Source organism: Passer montanus, unplaced genomic scaffold (genome assembly GCF_014805655.1).
Source record: "Passer montanus isolate IOZ18808 unplaced genomic scaffold, ASM1480565v1 scaffold10, whole genome shotgun sequence".
Classification (NCBI taxonomy): Eukaryota; Metazoa; Chordata; class Aves; order Passeriformes; family Passeridae; genus Passer; species Passer montanus.
The window spans coordinates 35,819,440-35,844,594 of NW_024356505.1; the positions used below are offsets into that span (position 1 = coordinate 35,819,440).

The window sequence follows — 25,155 nt, forward strand, 5'->3', positions numbered from 1 at the left end:
GGCTCCTCAGCGCGGCCGCCGCTCCCGCCGGTGCCGCCCGCCGCTCCCGCCGGGACAAACGGCAGCGGCCGCAAACAGGAAGCGCCGCCAGCGCGCGCCGTCACTTCCGCCCCGCCGCTTCCGGAAGTTTCTGGAACGGCCCCGCCGGGCGTCCCGTGTGAGCGGAGAGCGCCCCCTGCCGGCGGCCGGCGGCGCTGCGCCGGACCGGGACCGAGGGGAGGGCGGGGCTTCCCTGGGGGCGGGGCTTCGTGAGGGGAGGGGCGGGGCAGGGTCCCTGTGTCTGAGTGTATATAATTAATTATTTATTTACTTATTTATTTGTTTATTTATTTTTATATTTATGTTTATGTTTATGTTTATATCTGCACACACCGCACGTTTCAAACGGCGATGGCGGCTCCCGGCTCCACAGAATCACAGCCTGTCTCTGTTCAGTCACGGGCTGCACTCTCAGAGGTTTTTTTCCAACCTGACAATGTGATTTTGTGAAGCAATGCCCAGGTGTGCAGCTGAGGGGAAAGAAGAAGGAAACAGAAAGATAATAATGTTAAGAAACATTCTTTGGGTAGGTGAGTTTGGCTGCTACAAGTGAGATGACAAAATTTCTTCCCCTTTTGTGTCTTTACTCTCAAAAACTGGGGGTGCCCAGAGGATGGACCAGGCTCTGCTCGGTGGTGCCCAGCAGCAGGAGATGAGGCCAAGGGCAGAAACTGATGCACAAAAAGCTCCACTGAACATGAGGAAGAGCTCCTTTGCTGTTTACTTCTTCTACTTTAATTCTTTACTTTTTTACTGCACTGTTCCAGTGCAGGTGACCGTGCCCTGGAACAGACTGCCCAGAGCGGAGTCTCCCTCACTGGAGATATTCCAGAGCCATCTGAACACAGTTCTGTGCCGGGTGCTCTGGGGTGACCCTGGCTGAGCAAGGAGGCTGGACCAGACTGACCCTTCCATTCTGGGATTCTGTGAGGGGAAATGCAAAAAGTGATGCCTGTGCTGCAGGAGAAGTTGAAAAAACAACAATTTTAAGAAACATTCTTTTAATGGGTGAGTTTGGGTGCTCAGGGTGAGATGACAAAATATTTTCCCCCATGTGTGTTTAAGTTGTAGTCTCAAAAGTTGTAACTCTGCCACACAATTCCTTTGAGGTCAGATTCCTCTCCATGCATGTAGCACCTGGACAGGCCCTGCACTGGGTGAATGCATTGGAGCATCCTTTGTGTTATATTCAAGTATGTTGTCTTCTGAGTGCCATGGCTGAGAGCAAAGTATAGGGCAGCAAAGTTATTATTCTGTGTTTTAATGTGGACTTTTTCCATGCTTTAAATTGCTGTAAATTTCTATTTCTTGCCCCTTATTTAAAAAGTGGAGGCATTAATTTATAGATCACCAAAGTGAAGTTAGAGAGTTTCCACGCCTGAAATGTATGCTTCCCAAAAAAAGTCAATTAAAAGGCTAGTCATTATTTAGGAAGTGGTTGTGTGGGAGTGGGAGTTCAAAAAGACAAAAGCCAGCTTGGAATAAGGCAGAGGAAAACCTAAAACAAATCAGCAGGACAGGTAGTAGGACAACCCTAAGCATAGGCTTGGTGCCTGGGGAAATGCAAGCTTCAAAAGGAATATTGTTGATGCTAAGTTGTGGTCATGGAAACAATTCTTCCAAATTAGAGCAGAGAGACACCTCACTCCACCATTAGTTTCTCACCAGCAAGTAGCTGTGAAGTCCAAGTTGTTGGTCCACTTGGAAAGAAAAATCCCAAGGGATGAGTAGGTTAGACTGGCTCTTCCTAAGGGGTGAGGTTCAGACCTCAGGATTCTCAGCCTGGCAAATGCAAAGGCAGGTCAGTACTGTGAGGGGTGGGAGGAGACCATATAAAATTTTGATTTAATTCTTTAAACATTTCTTGATGTGGAAATAATGTTTTTTCCCCAGCCTTTCATCACTGATTACAGGGGACAAAAAAAGTGAAGAGTCCTAAAACCTGAGCTGCAGTAAACAAGGCAGAAGTTGCATGAGGCAGTTTCCTTGCTTTAATAATTTAAAGAGCAGATTTTATATTTACAGTTAAGGTATGATGGATGCCAACCATAAAACTTCCTGTTTTTCCAAGCAAACAGAACATGGCAAAGAAGCATGATTCCATATGGAACTAGAGGGCTGGAATGAAAACCCTGCCTGCATCAGTGCAACCAGGACCATGGCTTCTTTAACACACTTGTTACCATTACATGAATCTGCCCAGAGATTTTCTAACACTGTTCTGACTCTAGACAGAATAGCCCTGCTTTAGCACCCTTCAGGTGTAGGAATAATATTTGGGAAGGCTTAGAGACCAATTTTGCCTTTGGAGAAAGGAAGGTGTGAGAAGGTAAAGTGCCTGCTCATAGCTGAGGGCAGGGCAGTCTGGCAGCTTCTACAGCAAAACACTGAGATGTAAATAAAGGTTTCCTAATAAAGTTATAGATGAAAACAAAAGATTGTGTAATCTATTTTTTTTAATCAAAAAGACATTTTAATTGGTTTATGCTTGTTTCTGAAGATATGAAGACATTTCCCAAGACTTTGCAGAACGGGCAGTTTACAGAGCCACCAGTTACAAATATCATTTATCAGGCACCTCTTTTTTTTTAACTTAAAATCTTTGACAGCTCAGATTATCTCTAATGCTGAACAGTAACAAGAATTATTTACTTTTTAAAAGTTTGCTCAAATTGTGCACATGATATTTAATTTTCTGTTCTCTGTTACAGGGAAAGGCAGGTGATTTTAATTCAAATAGTACGTGGCAAAACCCACCAGAAGAGCTGCTGCAGGGGATACTGAGGCACATACATCCAGGATGGCCCAGGTTGAACTTTGTGTGGCTGGTGATTGCCCAGCCCTCTGATGTGTCTGGCTCTCTGCAGGGCCTCTCTGCCCTCAAGGCAGTCAACAACTCCTCCCAGTTTAGTGTCCTTGGCAAACTTAGTATCCCTTCCAGTCCTGCACCCAAGTCGTTTATGAGGATGTTGAAGAGCCCGGGGTGGGGCTGGGGCCCTGTGGAAGCCCTCAGGGGACAGGACACCAGGCTGGTGTAACCCCATCCACTGTGACCCTTCGTGCTGAGCCGTGAGCCCAGAGCTCACCCACCCCATGGTGTGTTTATCCAGCTTGTGCTGCACATTTGTCCAGAAGGATCCTGGGAGAGGCAGTATTGAAAGTTTTGCTGAAATCCAAAAGGGTTACATAACCGGCTCATTAACATTTTTAATTAGTTCTATTTATAGGACTAATAAAACAGAAAACTTTTGGATTCAGAAAACCTTCAAAGGTATTTGCAAAAGTATGAAGTCAAAACGTCCTGTGTTTTTATGGCTTGCTGCTTGCAGCAGAAGTCTGGAGCACAGCGTGAAGGGGCATTAAATCTGATGTTGCTGGCAGAGCATCAACATTCCAATAACAAAAGAAGGTCTGGTGGGTCTGTTAAAGCAGGTAGCAGAGATCCAGGCTGATATCCAAGTGCTGAGTCACTGAGTCACAATAAATGCTGCTATCAAAGAATCTCAGTTGTTTAAGAACTTCCAACTCTCCTCTGGGAACGTGAGGGAAAGGTCTGGTCACTTCACCCAACTTCAGCTGTCTCAAACATCCAGTCTGAGGCCATTGACTGTGAAGAGAGGAGGAGAGGGCGCCTCTAGGGCACAGTCCATCCCATCCTCTTTGGAGAGGGTGGAATTTTGGTTTTGTGTTTCAGTACAGAAGGAACCTCCTGCCAGAGCTCTGTCCTGGGGCTGCCTTTTCTCCCCAAGCGCCTTGCAGCCAGCTCACAGATGCCTGAAGTTCAGTGAGATGAATTCAGGCCTAACTGGTAGCTATAACCTAATGATGGAAATCATGTGGCAGCATTCCAGGAGGTATTGGCAATTCACATAGTTCCCAGATTCTTTTTTAAAACCATCTTTTATGATTTATGGAGGTCAATTACATAAAGCCCATCAGAACACAAGAAATGCTTAAAAATGCTGCATTAGAGAGACATTAATATTAATCCTCCTGAGGTGGTAATGGCTGTAGCCTTCCCAACCTGCTGCTCTGCCCTGCTGCTTTAATGCAACCCGTTTTTCTATTTACAGATTTACAGATTCTATTTCTGGTGTTAACAAAGAATATGAGCATATGTATCAAAGACTGTTCTCACGTCATCTAATTATAGTACTGCTGGCAAAGTAATTCTGGAAAGTGCCACTTAATTAAATATAAGCATTAACTTTTTGCTGATAGTTTATCAGAAACAATTAGACTTGAAATATGGGGAATACACCTAGAGTTTAAAACTCCAGTAGAAGCATTAAAAGCACAAAATAACCCATTTTCCTTTGCATTCTCCAGTGTTTTCCTGCCGAGCATAATGTCAGTTTTCATTGGAACAGTGTGTCTTAGGTAATCTAGAGGCTGCAAGTTTATCTGGACTCCTCTTTGTGTGCAAAAGCCTGAGCTAAGTGGATGCTTTTGAAAGTGGTTAAACCACTTCAGCATAGTTGGTGCTTCTGCCAATTCCTCCTGAAATTTCAGATGTATTTTGCTGATTATTTGGGGTCTGCACACAACAACCCAGCAACTATTGGGGGCAGTCAGATGATCTCACAGCTCATGCAAAGTGCTTATTCTTTGCAAGGACAGCTTGATCAGCATTTATGTTCATTAACTTGATCAGGGATATGCTTTTTTGTCCATGTGACAACATGAAATATTAGTTAACTCCATGCAATTTTTCATCAACAGCCAGATGGGTCTACCAGATAATTGTACCTGAAGTATCTCTGCAGAACTTCGAGCTCTGCTGCTTTTTGCCTGAAAAGTAAAGAGGGGAAAAAAGAAAAACAGAGCCATAATGAAAATAATTCTTTAGGGCTAAAGAAACAATTCCTTCAGATGGTTTGTTTGACAACATACAGCAAAACCACATAGCAACTGAGGAGAGATGCTTTTCCCAGGTCTAACATTTGGGTAAGCAGCAGTAGCAGGAGGATCTGAAATGACACCATCTGGTCAATGCCTGTTTCTTTCTTCAGCAATCAAGAACTATGTGTAACTATAAACAAGGAATAAAATAGAAATAATGCAAAACTACTTTTCAGTTAAATGTTACACAGAATGAACAAACAGCTGCTCTGGGAATGCAGAAAAGAATGATGTTAAATATAGTAGGAAATTTGAGCACACTGCTCCTATAAATACATGAACCAACTTTGCAAACAGAACGTATGATTGTGGACAGGGAAGCTTAGTCCCAGACTGGAGAGCGACCATACTGGCACTAAATGTAGCAATGATTTAACCATCACACAAGAAGAGCCCATCCCTCGACAGTGTGAAATCAAGCTGCAGGACTTCTGTGTGTGCCTTTATGTCCCATTTTTTGCCAGTCACAATTCCCATGTTTCTCCTGTTTGACTGCCTGATGTGCTTTGCAGAATTCTGGGCTACTCAGCCTTCAGAAGGCAGTCAAAATACAGGAGTTTGCACAAGACGTTGCTCTGGGGTGTTTGATACTGTTGGTGGCAGAAGCAAATATACATTTAGGTGATTTAACGTAAGTCCTATGGTTTTTATATCAAAGTTTAGCATCTTATCTATAAACATTTGTAAAAATAATTCAGAGCTCAGTTTTTACCAAGTCTACTATTTTACATTGCTAAGAGATTTGCAAAATCCTTGAAAAGTCAAAGCAGAACTGGAAGTTGAAAAGAGCAAAGCCACAAAATCTTAAATCCAACCTTAGCAGGTAAGTGCCACTGATTAACAACCACAGGAATGTGACAAGGAAGAGATTTACTGTCACTTAACTCAATCCCCAGTCACATCAAAGTCCACAGAAGGTATTTTGAAGATGCTGATGGGGTCACTAACAAGCAAGGCAGAGAGAAAGACGATTAAGATTTTGGAGGCTGTGTCATATGAGGAGAGGCTGAGAGCTGATGTTGTTCAGCCTGGAGAAGGCTCCGATTCCTTAGTACTGCTCCACAGGACAAGAGACAATGGCACAAACTGGAATACAAGAAATGTGTTTAAACCTGATTAAAAAGGTTTTATTGTGAATTTAATTGAACACTTAAAACAGGCTGCCCAGAGAAATTGTGGATTCTCCATCCAAGAAGACACTGAGAACTCCACAGGTGAAGGTCTTGCCCACCTGCTGTAGGCGACCCTGCTTTGAGCTGGGGGTTGGAGGTGATCTCCAGACATCCCTCCTGACTTCAGCTATTCTGTTCTCTCTACTGCATTCAGCTTGTGTAACCTCATGATCACTTCTTGCCTTCTTTTGTCTCTCTACACACCAGAAATTTAATTCCCTTTCCAGACTACCAGATACATACTGAAAAACAAGTCAGGTACATGGGCATTTGTGTTTCTATTAATGTTACAAATTAGGAAATGCCCTACAAGAGGTGTTTTCTGTAGTGTTATGTTTACCACATTTTTAGTAGCAGGTAAGCTGAAGCCTATACGCTGCTATTTCTAAACATTCAAAAATAAATATGCACAATACTAACTTTATAAATATTAAAGTGGAACTAAAAGTGTATTTAGCAATGAAAACAATAAATAAGCAAAGGGAAGCAAGTAAGTCTAATTATCAAAGGAGATAAAAACTAAATTGCACCTTCAAAGGAGCCCACGTGCTAGAATTCCAGAAGCTGTAAGAGAAATTTTTGTGTTTGCTGACAGAGTAGCATTCTTCACTATCAGTTACAGCTTCTCAGACTTCTATCCATGGAGTTATATTCTTTCCAAAGATTCTGAAGAAGTTTTACAAAGCAGAGTAAGTGCATTGATTGAAAGACACCCTGAAACAAAGGAAACCATCAGAGCTGCAGCTTCCTTGGCAGGGTGGGAAATCACAGCTCGAAAGCTGAAGGTAGGAACCATCCCAAAGCAGAACCACAGGAATGTTTAGGCTGGAAAACAGTGATTGAGTCCAGCCATTAACCCAGCACTGCCAATCCCACCACTTAGCCAAGTCCCTCAGTGACACATCTCCAGGAATTTTAAATTCTTCCATAAATGGTGACTCCATCACTGCCCTGGGTGGCCAGTTCCAACAGTACTACCTTCAAGGGCAACAAGCAGTTAATATTAGATTATTTTAGAACCTATTCAGTACCATCAGTTGTTTAACAAGAGAATGCCCAATTTACTGCAAAAAAAAAAAGAGTGTTTCTGCAGAGTTCCAAGAAAACTCAAATTATTTTATTCATAAAAGCCAAAGTCAATAAAAATATAGATATCCTGATCAGTTTTACAGACCATGTTCATTTCTTCTCTCCTTCACTGACAGGCAAAAGCATAATGAAAAGTAACAAGCATTTACATCACAAACCATTATTAACACAGATTCATGTATATGAGCAAAGATTATAGGTCCAACAAATATTCCTCTTTTTTTCTGTGCTGTAGTGTTCTTCAGTGGTGGTAAGAATATGTGCTGTCTCACTGGTATTTAACTAATAGTTTGTGGTAGAAACTGAAATGTATGAACTCAGTGCACTCAGTGTTGTCTCTGAATTCCAAACCCCTTTATAGGATTAAATTAGGATGTTTGTGCTATATTACTCAAGTAATGCCAAAAAAAAAAAAAATTAATGTTGCTACTGATAGCATCAGGAAGCTCATTTTTTATTATTCTTATGGAGCACCTGCCCAAAAAATACCTGAAGCTATCCTCCCCATTCAAATTAAACCTCTATCAGCTCAGTGTTTATGCATGGAACTGGAGGATAATCTTTCCTCTTTTGAGGATATAAATGTTCCCTAGAAATCAGTTTTGTAACATTTATACAAGTCTGGCTTTCAGGACCATGATGGAAGACAACAGAGATTAAAGACAAGGCCTGGTTTAGTTTGCTGTGCTTTATTTTTTTTAATCCATCTAATAGGACTGAACCCCCATCTGGAAAAACTCTCATTGGAATAAAGAGACCAAGTGCTAATTTTATTTCTTTATTCCACTTTTAATGCCTTTGTAGAGATGAAAAATTTGTGAACTCTTCTATCATACAGACCTTGACAAAAATGTTTGTAGAACAGGTTATGAAATTACAAACCCAAACTTACTTGAAAACAAAACCCAATCAGAAAATGCTTGCTTTCTCAAAAAGCAAGTACTGAACTAGAGGAAGAAACATGTAGTACAGAAACTGAATTTATGGAAGGGTTGTCTTGTACAGAAACCAACCCCAAACTCATAATTATTACTGCTATAATTCCAATGATCAAATCTACAGTAAATTTCAGGTTGCTTGCATGCTGTGTTCCTGCCTCTACCCACCTAAACCCTGGGAGCATCACCACTGGGGAACAGTTTGCTCCTTTTAAAAACCAGAAAATCCAGTTTTACACAAACAGTTCTTGCTAGGTAAGTGCTAGAAGAGATCATTTCAACCCCCTTACTCCTCAGGACACAACTGTTACCTCTCACACCTTTACTTCCTATTCCTTAAAATATCCAGCAAGAGATCCTTGGAAAGCAGGAACTCATGCTTGATCCTGCCTGTCTGAGAACAGCTGGCAGAGCTGGAAGCACTGGCTGCAAAGGAAAGCCCCATTCTCCTCTCACTGCAGCCTGGGTTCTGAAGGTGGTGAAGCTGCACAGACCTGCAGCCTGTGCACAGTGAGCTACAACTGCCTGTGCCAGTGTCACACTTCACAGGACACACAAACATCACCGAGTGCTGCAGACAAAGAAATAAAACATCAGAGTACTGTCAGCAAACCCAGGTTCTCCCCTGAAGGTTTCTGCAGCTCTGTGGCTGCTGCAGTTCCAGCTCTGTGCAAGCCACGCTTCCCCCAGCCTACCCTCCCTGTGGCACCGCTGCTCTCCTGCCACAGACAGCAATAGTGGGCACTGGCTCCTTTTCAAAGCACAAAGTGGACAGTACCAGTCACCAGTACTTGGCATGACTCCAACACAATCTTCAAAATACAAATATTTAATAGAAAAATTTAATTTAATTTTACAAAATACAGATACAACACTACTCAATGTAGCAAAATAATGGAATTGAAAAATAATTTCAAAATATTTAAAGCATTAGGTTCTAAAATAAATAATGCTATCTAAAAGAAGTGTTCAGGTTTTGCAATTAGGAGGAGGCAGTTTCACTATTACTGATCTCTTTGACTTCTTTACAAGTTTCATAATTTATGTAGAAAAATATACAAGAAAAGAATTTGGGATAAAGAATAGGTTGAGCATGTAACACTTAACATAAATAAAAAGCCTAAAGCAAAACCAAAAAGAAAACCAATCATTTTATTTCTGTACATCAAGACTACAAATAGTATTTTAACACTTCATTTATTACCCAAATTAAGAAATTATACATTTTTATATGGTTACTAGTAAACATCTTAAAACCACTCAGTTTCCCCACAATTAAAAGGATATTGCTGGTTACTGCTTATTAGATAGGAAATCCAGCAGAGTTTCCAGTAACAGCAAATATTTTTTTTGCATAAGAGATGAATACAAATTTGATTGTAATTTTTGATGATTTAAAATATAAAAGTAAAGTTCAGAGGGATGGACTGATGAATCTTACAGTCTGAACTATAATTCCTTTTCTAAAGTCACTGGAGTTTGCATACGAAACCCTAAGATGTGCCTACTATTAGAGGATAAGCTCCTTCCATGAGAGCAATTTTCTCCCCAGATATCAAATTACATTAAGCAGCATATTCCCACTTACTTTTCTCAGCAGAAATACTGCAGGGAAATGGATATAAAAGCTGTTTAATCACAAAAAAAAGTTAATTTGTTTAGTGTCTACAGCACAGATATGGCATTTAAGATGGAAAGAAATGATAGGGAAAAGGAATGTGAACACCACAGGCTTCAAATATAAAAGATAAAGCCTGATAACTTTGGTTCAAATAACTTTAATAATTATTACATGTATATTTTTCCAAAGTGGTGATTTCTATATGTACTGTATGCAATAGGAGACTGATTCATTTAAAACCAACCAACCAATCAACAAACCTGTACAGGCACAAAAGACAGAAACAGGACAGAGAAAACCTGGAAAGTCACATCCATTCAGAACAGTGTCCAAGTGATAATGATGCAGCAAAGGTTGAACTTAAAATAATGCAAATCCGTTTTCTTCAAAGTGTTTCAGAAAGCACAAATGGAATATTACACCCACTTCATCTCAGTGTCTACCATCTTGAGGGAAGGTAGTTTGAAACAAAATCAGTTCTGCAACAACTGTCATAGAATCATGGACTATGCTGAGTTGGAAGGGGTCAATCAGGATCATCCATCCAGTCCAACTCCTGGTCCTGCACAGGACACCCCAAGAATCACAACAAGTGTCTGGGAGCATTGTTCAAATGCTTCTTGAACTCTGGCAGACTCAGGGCTGTGACCACTGTCCTGGTGAGCCTGTTCCAGAGCCCAGCCACCCTCTGGGTGAGAAACCATTTCATGATACCCAACCTGACCCTTCCCCAGTCCAGTTCCATGCTGTTTCCTCAGGCCTCATCACTGTCACCACAGAGCAGAGATCAGTGCTTGCCTCTCCTCTTCCCTTCACGAGGAGTTGTAACTGCAGTGAGGCTTACCCTCAGTCTCCTCCAGGCTGAACAGACCAAGAGACCTCAGCCACTCCTCACAGCTTCCCCTCCAAGCCCTTCACCACCCTCATGGCCTCCTCTGGATGCTCTCTAATGGCTCAATGTCTTCTTTATATTGTGGCACCAAAAACTGTCCCCAGCACTCGAGGTGAGGCTGCCCCAGTGCACAGCAGAGGGAATAATCCCCTCCCTTGCCCAGCTGTGCCTGATGCCCCCAGGACAGGGCTGGCCCTCCTGGCTGCCAGGGCACTGCTGACTCGTGTCCAACATGCCATGGACCAGGACCCCCAGGTCCCTTTCCACAGCTGCTCTCCAGCCTCTCATTCCCCAGTCTGTCCACACAGCCAGGGCTGCCCTTCCCAGGTGCAGAACCCAGCACTTGCCCTGGTTGAATTTCATATGGTTGGTGATTGCCCATCTCTCTATGATTTGTAAACAACTCTACAATGTAAGTTACAATGTTAGGTTGTCAGAAACGAGCATTTCCATCCTCTCAGTTCTGGGATATCTGCAAACATCTGCTTGCCTTCCTTCTAAAAGATTCATTACAGGATGTTAGCCCTGTCTCATCCCAGCGCACTGCACAGTACACAACTTTATTGCCAGTTTGCAACATTATTTATGTTTGAACAGCACAAAGCCAAAGCTTCATCTTTGGTTAATTTCACTGAGATGTCACTGTTCTTTAAATGTGCTCTTTCTTCACACAAACACAGAAATCAGCCATGCTGCACACAGCATTCATTGTTTTGAGTCATAAAGCAGTGTCAACGCAATATTCAGTAATGGAAGCCAACTAAGAAATTGTGTTTAGAAATGAAACCTATTTGAGGGCATTTGGTAAGACACAAGAGCTGCAGAAATGTAGAATTCCCTTAAAACTGCTTGGGTATGGGTGCTGCTTATAGAGTAGGCACTGGTTCGTTCTTCTGCAGATCATCCACATAAGCATGGGCTGGACTCAGCTGAGTTCAAATCCAGCAGCACATTCAATGGCATAGAGGAGCTTGCTCCGCATCAGGTTCTCGTCATAAAACTCAGGAAGCTTCAGCAAGTTCATGCAGGTACTGGCAGTAGGCAGCCTGTCTAAATCAGATCCTCCGTTGTGAATGCAAAATGCAGGATATAACTCCTGGAAGATGTAACCAAAACAAAAAAACAACCACATATCAAAAAAATGTATACGAGGCAAAATTACCCTGTAGCTGCTGGCACACATTTCTACAAAGTAAATCACTAGATGAAAACCTGTCACAGTGACACTCAAGTGGCATTCCTTTCATTCCTCATACACCAAATCCACTCTTGAATTGTGTAGTGTCTCCCTCTGCCTTGTCCCAACAAGATTCACTCATTTGGAATACACAATGCAATTTATGTGATTCTAAGGAAATACAATGACTTGTTATGGTACATACAGTCTACTGTACAAATTTACAGTGCTACACAAATATAATATCAATGTGCATAGTGAGTCTGTAATGATAAAAAATTGTCAAACCCTGATTATTCTTTGATGTGCTAACTACTGAGCTGAAGAACACACTTTAAAGACATTTTGTATATAGTATTTAATTGGTTTAATAATATCCCATTTATCGTCTTCCAAAAGGTAGTACAGTGAAAAATATATTTATTTTTTACCTCCAAATCACTGCTTTTGCTGGCAAGACAGTATTCATTTTATCAAAAGCTTGCCTGAGGTAAAAAAGTTCTGATTTTAGAAACTGGAAAAAAATTCCAGCTTCAAAGGCAAAAGGTCAATGAGATTCTAAGCTAAATTATTGTTCAAATGGAGGCCTTAAAAGTATTTCATGGCTAAAATGTTGCATTTTTAGTGTTCCTTTCAAAATGCTAATTGAATTCCCCTACTCTAGCTTTAAAAATGGAAAAATGGAGTTCTAAATTGAAATGTCATGCCAAGGGCACCATTTGTTGCATAATTAAATGCTGTACAGCGGGAAACTGCAATAGTTTGGAAGGGAAAAGTATCATCAATTTATTATGTGACCTGATTGGAACTTAACAATTTTCAACCACACTTTAATGATTTTTTTTTTAATCTGTAACAATCACATTTATTAAACTTATTAAACTTTAATTAGCTTTAGTAAATGTTATTCTGAACTTCACTCTGGCAATGAAAGTTGAACATTTTTAAATGATGCAAAGCTAGACTATGTTATCTATAAGCTATGACTGTCAAGAGATTTCCTAATCTTAAATCAACATACACTGACTTACAGAAAACATGCTGGTCCCACAATATAATGCATGCATAGAAAACTTCAGAGTGAGAACCAGAAATTGTGTTTCTCTCAGAAAAATACATCACACACACTAAAAGTGCAAACAGACTTTGAAGATGGTTTGTCTTCATGTCTGCCATCACCATAAACACATTCTCATGCTTACTTGGCTGGTAATACTCAGCACTCCTGTGGCTTCATGCTCTGCACCTTCCAAGCTCCAAACAATGCACTGTCTTGGGCTACCAAGACATTCCTGCTGATGACAATACCAGTCACCCCCTGCCCTTCCTGGCAAGCCCCTGGTTTGGGGTAAATCCCTGCTCACAGGTCCTGCTGCAGTCACCACTGCCGAGGCTGCGCTCAGAGCTGCCCAGCAGAGCAGCTCTAAGGCCTTTCAGCTGCTTTCCTCTGCCAACACTGCTGCCTGTGGCTGAGCATGCAAGCCCCTTGTACAGTGAATTCATCTTTTAGCTTACTGCTTTCATGCTGAACATCTGGTGACTCATTTGCTTCCATTTTTTCCTAGCCATGTCTGCTACATGCAGTTTGTAGCACTTCTCCCAAGTGAACACACAAACTGTGGCTTTCCACATTTAGCTTTTCTTTCCATTGTGTCACTGTCAGCCTTAATATTTTTAGACTTTTGATTCACTTCCTCCATCCCTTCAAATGTCACACCGGATACCTCAAAGCTGGGTACCTACATCTGCATTTCCTCCTCTCCCCTTGTAATTAAAGAGGATGACAACAAATGGGAACTACTGCTTACTTGTTTCCCCGGTTGTTTCCCAGTTCTCCCTTCCTCATGTGACTGTGCACTGTTCTATCTTGGTCTCATCCTGGAGTTTTCCAATTGCTCTTCCTGCTGTCCTGTAAAATCTTATTTATTGCTACTGCGTTGTACAGTGATCTCTGCAGGGACTTGGGGGGTTTAGGAGAAAAGCCTGCACAACACTTTTCAGTAAGGAGTCACATAAATCAACAGACAAATACCTGAGACAGGATTCATGTGATTCAACAGTCCACTGTCTCCATATCCATATCTACGGACACTCTTTACTGTTAAAGGGATCTGGCTAGCATGTTTTGGGGAGTCTGAGACATGACTCATTTCATCCTGAAGCTGACACACAGAACAGTCAGACCAATTACCAACTGCAAGTGCCACCTCCAATCCTAGATGTCGATAAAAGGAGTGTAGCTGAGCTATAGATTACAGACACTGAAGATGGAGGATGTTGCCCATCCATCCACATGGTAACACCACCACACAGCACTGAACGTTCCCACATTTTAGAGGAAATGATGTGGTGGCTGGTTCTTAAGACAAAATTTTGAAGTCCACTAAAATTCATGGGTAGAACAACCCCAGAATTTAGTTTCAAAATGTCTTCACCTTGCCTTGGCCTCTCTTTAGTTTTATCAGCAATACAGCAGATTTTGATACTTAAGCTTCCCTGTAAATATTAATCTGGAGACTGCAGCTAAATACTTTGCTGCTAAGGGTAATGAGCTGTGAGCTACAAGCAGATAAATGGCAATTAGAAGAAAAGAAAATACATGTCCTGCTTCAAATGGTTAATTTAAGAGGATCAAATTTAATAACTGCTTTTATATCCTAACTCTCTTTTACCGGACTTAGAAGACACTAGGCTTAACTCAACCTGTTGCTTGAAACTGGTAGCAAAACTCTCCTGCACAACATGAAATGGCAGCAAGGACCTTCCACCACACACAGCAAGTGCTCTAATCAGTGATCTGCAGGCTTACCAAATTTCACAGAAAGCAACAGAAGGCTTCATTACATCTTTTAAACCTGTACTTATTATACATGCAAATACAAACATTGAAGCTGTTTCTGTAGTCATGGACAAGTATTCTCAAATTGTAGATTCCTAGACAAGAAAAACTGGGACCAACATCTGCAGCATTTCTAAAAGCTTGCCAGGAAGTCAGGGGACATACCTTAAACCCCAGAAGAGGTGGTCGAGAACAGCTCGTTACAAATTTGAGTAGTTTGCGTTTCTCTTCATCAGTGAAGCCTTCTACAACCCTCCAAAATATTTTAATTACAGGATGGTCTGCTGTGTAGCCACCTGCAATGAGATTTAAATTATTTACAGCTAGAATAGTTTTATGTAAGGAATAAATTCCTCAGAAAACCTAGCATCAGTCTTGAAGATTGGGGGAATATATTATAGCCAGCAGGCTTGTATTGCTAACTTCCAGTACCCACAGATCTGTCATCACTGCAATTTCAGTTTCACTGCTTACCTATGGCTGCTATATCCCTCAGCTTCTTAAATGCACTTTTCTTCACTGAAGCCTATTTTAAATTTATTTTATTTAGTTTAGTATTTAGCTAGTAACTTCAGATTATTACCTTTCACTCCAAAAGTGTGCAAAATCTGCAAACCCCAGAATGTTATGGAATTAATCTGCTTACCCTGAGGTAAGCCCAGATGTGAACTGATGATTTGGTAGCTACTTTTTGATTACATTCATGACAAATGCAGGGGACAAATGAATTAATGTACCTTGCATTTTTCACAAGGAAAATATATGATCTCTCTTCAGACTGTCTGAGAAATGGTAAGTGTCTGAATGAGGTAGTAGAAATTACTATCCCAAAGTAATTTGCAGACTTATTTTCAGATCAATCAGACACAATCAGTGATTAATCTTAATTTAGAAAAGAAACACCCTCAAGTTAACTGGCTATAAACTTGCATTTAAGCATGTGAAAAAAATAAACTGTATCTCAATTTCCCACCATTTATAAAACTGGGCTGTAATTTTAACCAATTTTCTGAATTTGGCCAAAGGTAACAAGAATGACCCTGCAACTTTTTCTTAAAAGGCAGAATGAAAAGCAAGTTCAGTTATTCCCAAGTCAGTCATAATAGATTTTTTAACTGAAGTAAAATATGCTTACCTGAATAGTTTGTGAAAGATTTAAGGTCATCCAAACTAATAGGGACTTGTGCACCAGAAGTCAGAACCTAACGGCAAAGGAAATTCGAGCGTTACATCAGAGGCAGGAATCAGCAATGATTTCTGCTGGGTGCAGTGTTTTGGGCAGCTTTGAGCACACATACCTGTATTTCCTGCTGGTCGAACATGCGGAGCCACTCGAGGTTCACCACGTTGGCCAGCCCCTGGCGGAAGGCCAGGCAGTGCTGGCGGATCTGCTTGTTCAGCCTGTAGTCGGCCACCAGGTGGATGTACGCGATCCGGTTGGCGCTGGTGACGGGAATGTCCTTCCCACCTGGCTTCAGCTCAACCACCTACAAACACAGCCAGTCTCATCACCTGGGGAACTGCACTTCTGTGCCCTAACTCTGACACGGGGCTGCAAAACTGATGTATCTGTTTGAAGTTGGCTAGAATACACTTGGGAATGTTCACCTCAAAGGAAGACAGACAGGAGGAGTTACAAAGGCAGGTGTTTTCTCTGGTTATGTGTAAGAGCACGTTCTGTGCACTCAGACCTCCAGCTGCCAATGCAGCTCATCACACAGCCCCATGGTTTATCATCAGAAAGCTGCGTTAGGCAAGCTGTCCTTGACTGGCTGGGCTCCTCCCTAACTGCTGGTGAATTCTGCAGGGTCACATTATGGTAAAAGAATGTCCGCTGAGTCAAAATTCCAAGTCTGACACAAGCCTGGTTTGCAGAATGCTCAGCATTCACAATTCATCCTGTGGAAAATGTACTGTTGTACATACTCAGTACATTCACTGAAAGTAAAAAAACCAATCAAACAAATTAAGCCCACATGTTGTTTTTCTACTAGGAAGCTCAACTTTTGTCTCTTCAAGTACACCAAGGCACCTCTCTTTAAAGAAAACCCCCAAAACTAAAGACACTGTACTTGCATTAAGATATAAACCAGATTAAAAGATAGTTATTATTAGAACACTACAGGCCTTCACATATTTTACTCTTTACTACATGAGGTTAATTTAATTAAGCAGCATCCCAACTGGGAGGTACTATTAAGAGTATTTAAGAGAAGAACTTAAAAACCTAAAAAGCCAAAATACCATGACCTTCTGAACTCTTGCAAAAACTGTTGACTTTTTTTTCTACACTCTGAAGCAGCAATTTCTTCATTTAAACTAACAGTGCACTTCAGTATGTGCTAATAATGGCATCTTTAGAGCACAGAGAATTAAACACAAGAATAGCTGCTTTTCTAACATGCTACCTAATAATGTGAGCTGTTCATGTACTAAGTAAAATGTGCAAAATAGTATGATTAAAAAGTCACCATGCTTTTGAGCATTCAGGTTTTTTCTTGATTCATAGCTCTTTAAGCAAAAGAAACCATTAAGATCTGTGAATTCTGACCTCCCAGATGACACAGGCCAGAAGATTCCGTCTAGAGATTCCTGTATTTAACTCCATAAATCTACAGATGAGTTACAGCACATTTTGAGAGACGTGCAATCCTGTGATGGTGTATCTACTACTTTCTTTGATAAGCTAACCTGAATTACAGTAGGTGTTAAAAATATGTCTTACTTCCCACTTTAATCCTTCAACTACAAGTTTCTGGCTTTTGTTAGTTCCTACAGTAAAAAAACTCATCAGTACTCCACCATGTCTGTGTGCAGGTACTGATAATGCTTAAACCCTACTCCTGCAAGAATTAAGCAAAAGGAAGGTGTCAGTGTAAGTGACACCATTTCACACCCTGTACGTATTATCTTGTTCCCTTCCACAAGAACCAAGGACACGAGAGCCAGGAGGGCTCTCTCTGGGATCCACCCATGGCAGTGCCTGGCCTGGGACACAGACAGGGAGGGTTCCAGAGGGTTTCCAGTGCTGGGGCCCCTGGCTGGCCTGAGGGGGAGGGTATTTTTACTGGCAAAATCCACATGGAGTATTAATAGAAGCGTGGGACATGTCCCATACCACAGTGGAAACAGCTGATGAGAAGGGGCCCCTGCACTGCTGGGCTCTCTGTGCTTCATCCACTGTAGTAATTTTACTACTGTCGCTGAACAGTTAATCATCAGATTAATCCAATTATTGACAAGAAACATTCTAATTTTCACTTCAAATCCAACGGGTAAAGCTTGTTCATACCTACTGTCCTTATTTCAGTGTTGAAGAGCTTAATCAGCTCCCTCCTGCCTCCTCAGATATATCCATGGTGTATTACTTAAGGGCAGCAACTTGATCTTCCCAGAAACTTTTACATGGAAGTAAAGACAGTTTTTTTAATTTCCTCCTATAAAATACCTTTTACAAAGCCTAACAAGACCAGAAAGCTTTCTATTACTTCTTAAATTCTTGTCCTCTTTAGCTTTACAAGATCAGAGCAACCAGTTCCACATGAACAGATCAGTGTTGTGACCTCAATATTACCAACGCTTCACTATCTGCCCACTTACAAACCTTGTCTACTTGTTTTGCAGAACTGCAGAATCCCTTGGGTTTTTGACACCATTTCATACAATCCCTCCCTCTGAGGTATGAACACACTGAATTAGGCCATATTAAAATGCATTAAAGCATATTTGTATCACTTAACTCATCAAGCATCTCTTAAGAATATGGGCACCAACAATGCACTAACAGATATCACTCCACGTGCATACAACAATTCCTGTGAGCTCAGTATTTACACTAAAAGATGCTAGAACTGACCTCCTTCCTAAAATAGCCAAAGGGAACTACTGGCAGGGTGTTCTAGAAAACTTCTGTATTTTAAGATTCATTCCAGCACTAGGTGAAGTGTAATGTCTGACCTTCCCTGCACGCCAGCAAACAGAAATCAGGACACAGATTAATTTACATTTGCATTGTAAGAGCACTGGCTCCACAGTACGCTAGGGATGTCAGGAAAGCTGTACTCATTCCATAATAAAAAGCTACTCTCTCCCCATAAAGTTCTTCCTTCAAAACAAAGAAAACAAAAAAGGTGTTGCACTCTTTCTGCCTGCTATTTTTAGAAAAGAGGACAAAGTTGTTTTGTTTCTTTTTTTAATCTTATTATTCCTTTCATGTTTATATTTTTACGTAGCAAATCTTGATTTCTGATGCAGCAACATTTCTGTAGCTCCCCTTCCTTCCCAGAGCCCTGCATTGCCACAAGTACAGGTGCAGCACTCAGTTAAGGGCATTTCCTGGGGTTTTCCAGAGATCAATTATCCATTTTCCGAGTTTGTCAGTGTGAGTTTAATTTTACCACTGCTGTGTTAAAAGTGTCATCCAAGACCAGAACAAAAGGGATAACAGAACACAAATAACAAATAAATTATTCCAAAAAGGCTAAGAAGGATGTAAAACAGAAACCAGTAACACTTGGTAAACATTAAAATAAAGGTAGATGCACTCAGTGTTTTCATGGCATTAAAGGAATTATTGTAGAATTCCCACTTAATTCTAAAAGTCAGGAATGATTGTTGAAGAGTTCCTTTTCAAAAAGGCCATAGCACAACTTAATAGATCTTTATCACTTTATCAGCTTCATTTTTATTTTGTCTATCCAGACTTGGCCACTAGATGGGGCAAGACAATAACCCAGGTTTCCTGGGATGGCCGGAGGAGGAAACCACAGCCCTGTGTCATCTGTTTCTATTCTGCAGATCTAAGTTTAAACAAACAAACAAAAAGCATTTTAACTTGGTTTGCAATCAAAATCGCATGTACTAAAGGCAATCAAACCATAGATAAATTTAGGTAAGTATTCAGATCACTCAGACAAATTTGATTCCCTACTCACAAAGTGCATCTTCAAAATGAAGGGGAAAATACCAAAAGAGAACAGAAAAGTCCCATATGAAGACATAAGATACGTTACCTCTTCACAGAATCACAGAACCCCTAGTGCAATTTCATAAAGCTCTTAGAGATATTCAAGAATTCCTACAAGATGAGAATCTTTTCTCTTGGGCTCTGATCACTTTTGTTCACACCATGCCTACAATTTTTCCCCATTTTGAAAAGAAATCAACAAAGTTTGTTTTCCTTTCCCTGTCATCTGCCTACCAGATGTTCATGCAGGAGTTCCAGGTAGGAGATTGCATTTGAATGCCTAAGAATGCATTTTCTGTAAGTGTTACGAGTCTGCCTGAGAAGGTTCAGCCTCAGCTTCATTACTTTGCTGCTGGAAAACTTCTAAAATCATCCATCTAAGCCACTACATCCTAGAAAAGAGGCTGTCAAGACTCTTTTTAAGGCTTCAAAATTTTCCCCCAAAGAAACTTAAAAGCAAAGAATTCCCCTTTGGTGAGTCAGCACATTTTCAGTGACAGCAATGGCATTCACACCTGATTAAAAGCCCAAGGTGTCCCAAAACCAAGTTCTGTATGATATGGGTTTCACAGAAACTGCTGCCATATATATCATAGTGCTTCTGTGTGGATTTGTACTTTTACACTTTATTTATGGAATCTTCTGATCACACTCAACTTGTGATCCATGTACTCTCAAGTATCAGTGTTTGAGACAGATATTCTCAAGCAGAGTTTCTGAGTACAGCAGCCAACATTTCTGAAGGAAGAGGAATGACTATTTACATCTCCCTCTTGCCTGGGGCAGCCACAGAACTTGCATTCCTCACTGAAAGAAGGGGAGGGAGGAAGGTCTGAGAAGAGAAGGTATTTCCTTGAATTTGCTACCCTTATTCTTACACACCTTTCATAACCATCTCATCTACAAGATAAAAGGAAAAACTAAATCAATATACAGACCTGTAACCACAGGCTGACCTCCTCTGAGACTTTGCTACTGGCCACCATTTTCTGCAGGAGACCCAACAGCTGAAATGTAGGCTGGTATCACTGCATTAGATGGATCTTTATCAAAAGCTATCTGGGGCTGGAAGATAAGGTTGATGGCATAGCTCCCCTAATTAGCAGGTCTAATGTGCAAATTATTAAGTACCTTTTTCAACTTCTGGTGAATGCACTTTGACAATAGTTTAATGGGGTCTAAAAGCACATTACAGGATTGGAATCAATACACTGATAATAGAATTTCTACCTTCTACTACTGACAGAGGCAATAGAGCCTCTTTTGAATGTGTCTTTCATTGCAGATAATGCTTTTGTGTCACAATTGGTGGATGGACACTGTCATGAGCAGAGCTATTTACAATGATAGATTTATGATGCATTTATTGGGCTCTAATTTATTAAACACTAAAGTGGTTGTTTAGCTGAAAACTACATATAATCTACATTCAACACTAAGGAGTGCAAATTAAGCTCTTATCCCAAAGTGAACTAGCCTTACCTTGACACAATCAATTAGTATGCAATGGTTACAAGTCAAGCAGCAGATAAAATGTATTTATCCATATGAGGTTTATTAAGGTAATGAAGTTAAGCATAAAAAGAGACTTGCTGCATTGAAGGCAAAAGACAGCGACAAGAACCAATGGGTTCTGTTGAACTACACCAGGCAGTGAGCTTCATAAAAAGATGGCTGATACATTGTGGGTAAAAAATGTTCTCTCTTCAAGTATAAACACAGCAAACCAGCATCAGAATATTTATTTTAACTTACATTTCACCTTGTTACTCAGTAACTCACTAATATATTAAATCTTCCTTTTAAAGTTATGCCAAACAACTACAAATCATAAGTCTTCAAAATAGCAGCCATAGGCCTCATTTTAGTTAGACACTAAACTGGATTTGTGTTAGCTGTGACCAACAAAACTATTACTTTAAATAGTTTTAGAATTCAGACTTTCCCCCCAGTGTTAAAAATCCCAGGTAACATTGGAAACTGCCATTTGGTGTGCTTTGCTCCTAGAACCCAACCTCTGGGTGCTCAGCTCAGTACCAGCAACACACAGCACTCTCAGAATGTGCTTTTTGGGTACATCTGTATCACATCTTTATCTCAAGTTTTTGAGTGTTTTTCTGAAGATAGTGCAGGTCAGATGTTTTTATACAGGGAGTATAATCCAGGGAGGAAAATGACATATGGCATGTATTTAATATTATATGTTATTTATATCAGGCAACTGTTGCCTCTCCCCTTTAGTGTGCTTTAGGAATCCCAAATCTGATTGTACTATTTTAAAATTTAAGCCAATCCAGATTTTATGATCTTCCAAAATGACAGGAAATGGATGACAGAAGAGTAAGATAAAATCCAAGCCTGACACCATTCAAGCAGAAGTTTTGGCCAGCAAACTTGCCATGACTTAAGCAGCCTCAGAGAATTCCAGCTCCCAATTTCCAGGACAGGTCACTGCATCTCACTGGTGCTGCTGCATTGGAGCTCTGCACAGTCCTGGCCTCCCTGAGAGCAAACCCAGAGCACTGCTCACCCCCTCCTGGAGTCTCTGTTCCTTCCTCATGATAGGAGCCTGAATTCAGATGCTGCTGCTCATCACAATGTGGTCAGGTCTACTTTTTTCATCCAATTATATGCCATAATCAAGTGCCAGTTTGAAATCCTCAACTTTGAATCCTCAAAATCGGAAGAGGAAGCATGACAAAAGACTTTGCCTAGCAGGTTACCTGCATTAGCACACTAAGGCAGGCTTTCAGAGCTCTAGTGACGTTTATTTTCTACTGTGAGTGATCTTTAGTAGACACAACAGAGCACATAAAAGCTGTAATCCAATTATATGGTGCAACTGCATTAAAAACTCAGACTTAAGGACCCAAGTAACTGCTTTTCAGAAGCATTAACACCATTTATCCCCTCTGACTAAACTGGTATCTCAACCCTTAAAAAAAAAAGAGTGGGGGGTAATAAAAAAAAATTCAGGTTGATCAAACTTTAGGCTCTCTTACTTTGAAAATTACAGATAAAGGAGACAATGCTTATCTCACAATAAAGGGTCTTTACTATCATTATTATTTAAAATCTCTCTAACTGCAACCCTAAAACTAGGCAGTATTTCTGTAGTTTACACATAATCTAAATTTTGCTATTATTACAAGTGCAATTGAAGAAACAACTTTTTTTTTCAATAAACATTCTCAAGCAATAGAACTTTATATGTATGACTGTTAAAAAAGAATCACTGCAGTTTACTCCTTAAAAGATCAGACCTTTAAGGTTTTTTTTTAAGTACACAGTTATTATTCTCTACTCCAAATACTGAGTGAGAATCCCAACTGATGCCTCACAGCACCTTTAACAGTTGCTTCCCATCATTTTTAAATTAAAAAATTAGTAGAGTAGGGATAGTAAAGATTCATCAGTCAATAGATTAAAGAAAAAAAAAAATAAACCTCAAAGCCATTCTTACCTGTGCTTCCCCAAGGTCATTATTTACGACGGTGAAGTTTAGTCCAAGTTCTTCCACGTCCCCTTCATAGCTCTTTAGAAAAAGCAAATTTTTGTACATTTCTGGGTCTAGTGAAGCTAAATGATGAATGTCAACATCAGCACTTGTCCCTAATAATTTTGAGAGGAAAAAACTAGCAAAGGGCAGCTCCACCAGCATATTTTCATAAAGAGCCTGAAAAAGAAAGCAATTAAAAAGCACATTAGATTTTATTGCTTGTACATACAGGAATTCAGAAGGTTATTGTCTGTTTCTCAACTTCTGAGTAATTCTGTCTTAATTTGGTGCCTGAGTAGGTTCTTATGGCACAGAAATAGCTCAAATATTGCATAAATTTAAGAATATCCATCCAAAATTTGAAATGTGAATATTCTTGTGAAATACCAAAGTCCCAAATTATCTGTCATTACTCTTCTTATCCAAACTGCATTTATTTTCAGGAAAAGCAAGGTTTGCTAAAGGACAATGCAACTGCATCAAGAATGCCTCACAAAATAAGTTTACACCTCTACTTCCATTAGCACCATCACAAGTATTATTACATTCATATCAATCACTACATGTAGAACCGTCATCCCCTCGTGCCCTTGAAATAACTCTGTAAACCCAGTACATTTTAAACTAATAAAAACTATCTGGTGCATGTTACAGAGATTCATGGCTGCACGTTTGGTGAATTCCACTGCTCTAATGCCACAGTCAAAACATCCTCATTTCCAAGCCAAAGCTGACCAGCTCTGACTGTGTCACAGGTCCCATCCTTTCTGTGCCTGACCCTGCTACAGATGTCAAAAATTAAGGAACCAAACATGTACCTGACCCAAATCTTTTGACTGCAACCTCAAATTATCCCCAAGAATTTTCCAACTCCAGCAACACCATTCTAGGTTCCTCTACTGTATGAGCACATTTCCACATAATGCAAAGTATCTTTTTATCAAGTCAGTAACAACTGCTTGCTTGGAAGAAAAAAGTACTTATGGTAGCTCTCAGAAGAAGGAGAGGTGCACCCTTCAGGGCTATTCTGAATAAAGGACCACTGCTGTAAAAAGACCCATTCCTGGCACATGCTGCCTTTCTCACTGTCCACTCTGTTTGCCACATCAGCATCTCTACCAGTGATAACCCAATCTCCCCAGAACATTAATACCATCATTAATAACATCAATACCATTAATACCAGGCTGATCAGACAAGGCATCACCAACATAACATCATTGTAACATCACTGTTTCCTCCCTTTTAACTCTCCAAGAGCAGAGTTTTGGTGTTACTTAATTCTTCCATAATCTGCTGCAAACTTAGAAAAGGAATCCCACTGAGGGGGAAAAAAAAAAAACAAAACTGAAAAAAGATGAATAGATGTAGCTCTAATCACTCAATGATATTCCAACAAAGACTTTAAGAAAAATATACACAATTCCTTAAACTTCTGAAAGAACATTTTTCTATGAGGTGAGTTAGACCTTGCAAAAAAACCTGAGAATAACGAGTTCAAAGCCAAAGGGTGCATTATATTTAGAGCCATATGATTTATTCAAGGTGTAGAAGTCAAAATCCTCATTTGTATAGCTGACTTTAAAAGCAAACTAGAGGGATAAATCATTAATTTGCAATGTGTAAGGTCAGTGTTTGCTGTTCCTGCATTAGTAACAATAAAGCTATTGTAATTCCTTAAATATATCAAAGCTACCCGAATTTAAAATGGAATTCCATCTGTGACTCATAAAATGTAAATGCAGAGGTGTAATTTTTTACACAAGGCAGGTTTAAGCCTTTAGAGCATTCAATATACAAGGACTAATAAATGATAGCACTAAAAACTATGATCACATCAGCTAAATGGATTATAAATTAAATTTCCATAATGTATGCAACTGAAATACAAATGTAGACATAAATCAAGGTATTTTCTAAACACAGGTTAATTACACAAATTCAAAACCTGTCTATTTTTTATGCAAAATAATCCACTTAGCATTTTTCAAACTGGTCTTAAGTCTTCACCACTTGCAACA

General features: G+C 40.2%; 1 protein-coding gene across 1 annotated transcript in view; it reads right to left on the minus strand.

The window, feature by feature from the left end:
* Nucleotides 1-7,208: 7,208 nt before the first annotated feature.
* Nucleotides 7,209-25,155, minus strand: part of UBE3C (ubiquitin protein ligase E3C) — a 72,429-nt gene continuing 54,482 nt past the window's right edge. Inside the window, exons 19-23 of the mRNA XM_039704823.1 lie at nt 23,099-23,311; nt 15,968-16,156; nt 15,805-15,871; nt 14,835-14,965; nt 7,209-11,749 (exon numbers count right to left, since the gene is read on the minus strand). Coding sequence (XP_039560757.1) covers nt 11,579-11,749; nt 14,835-14,965; nt 15,805-15,871; nt 15,968-16,156; nt 23,099-23,311 — 771 coding nt within the window. The 3' untranslated portion in view covers nt 7,209-11,578. The remainder of the gene's footprint in view (nt 11,750-14,834; nt 14,966-15,804; nt 15,872-15,967; nt 16,157-23,098; nt 23,312-25,155) is intronic.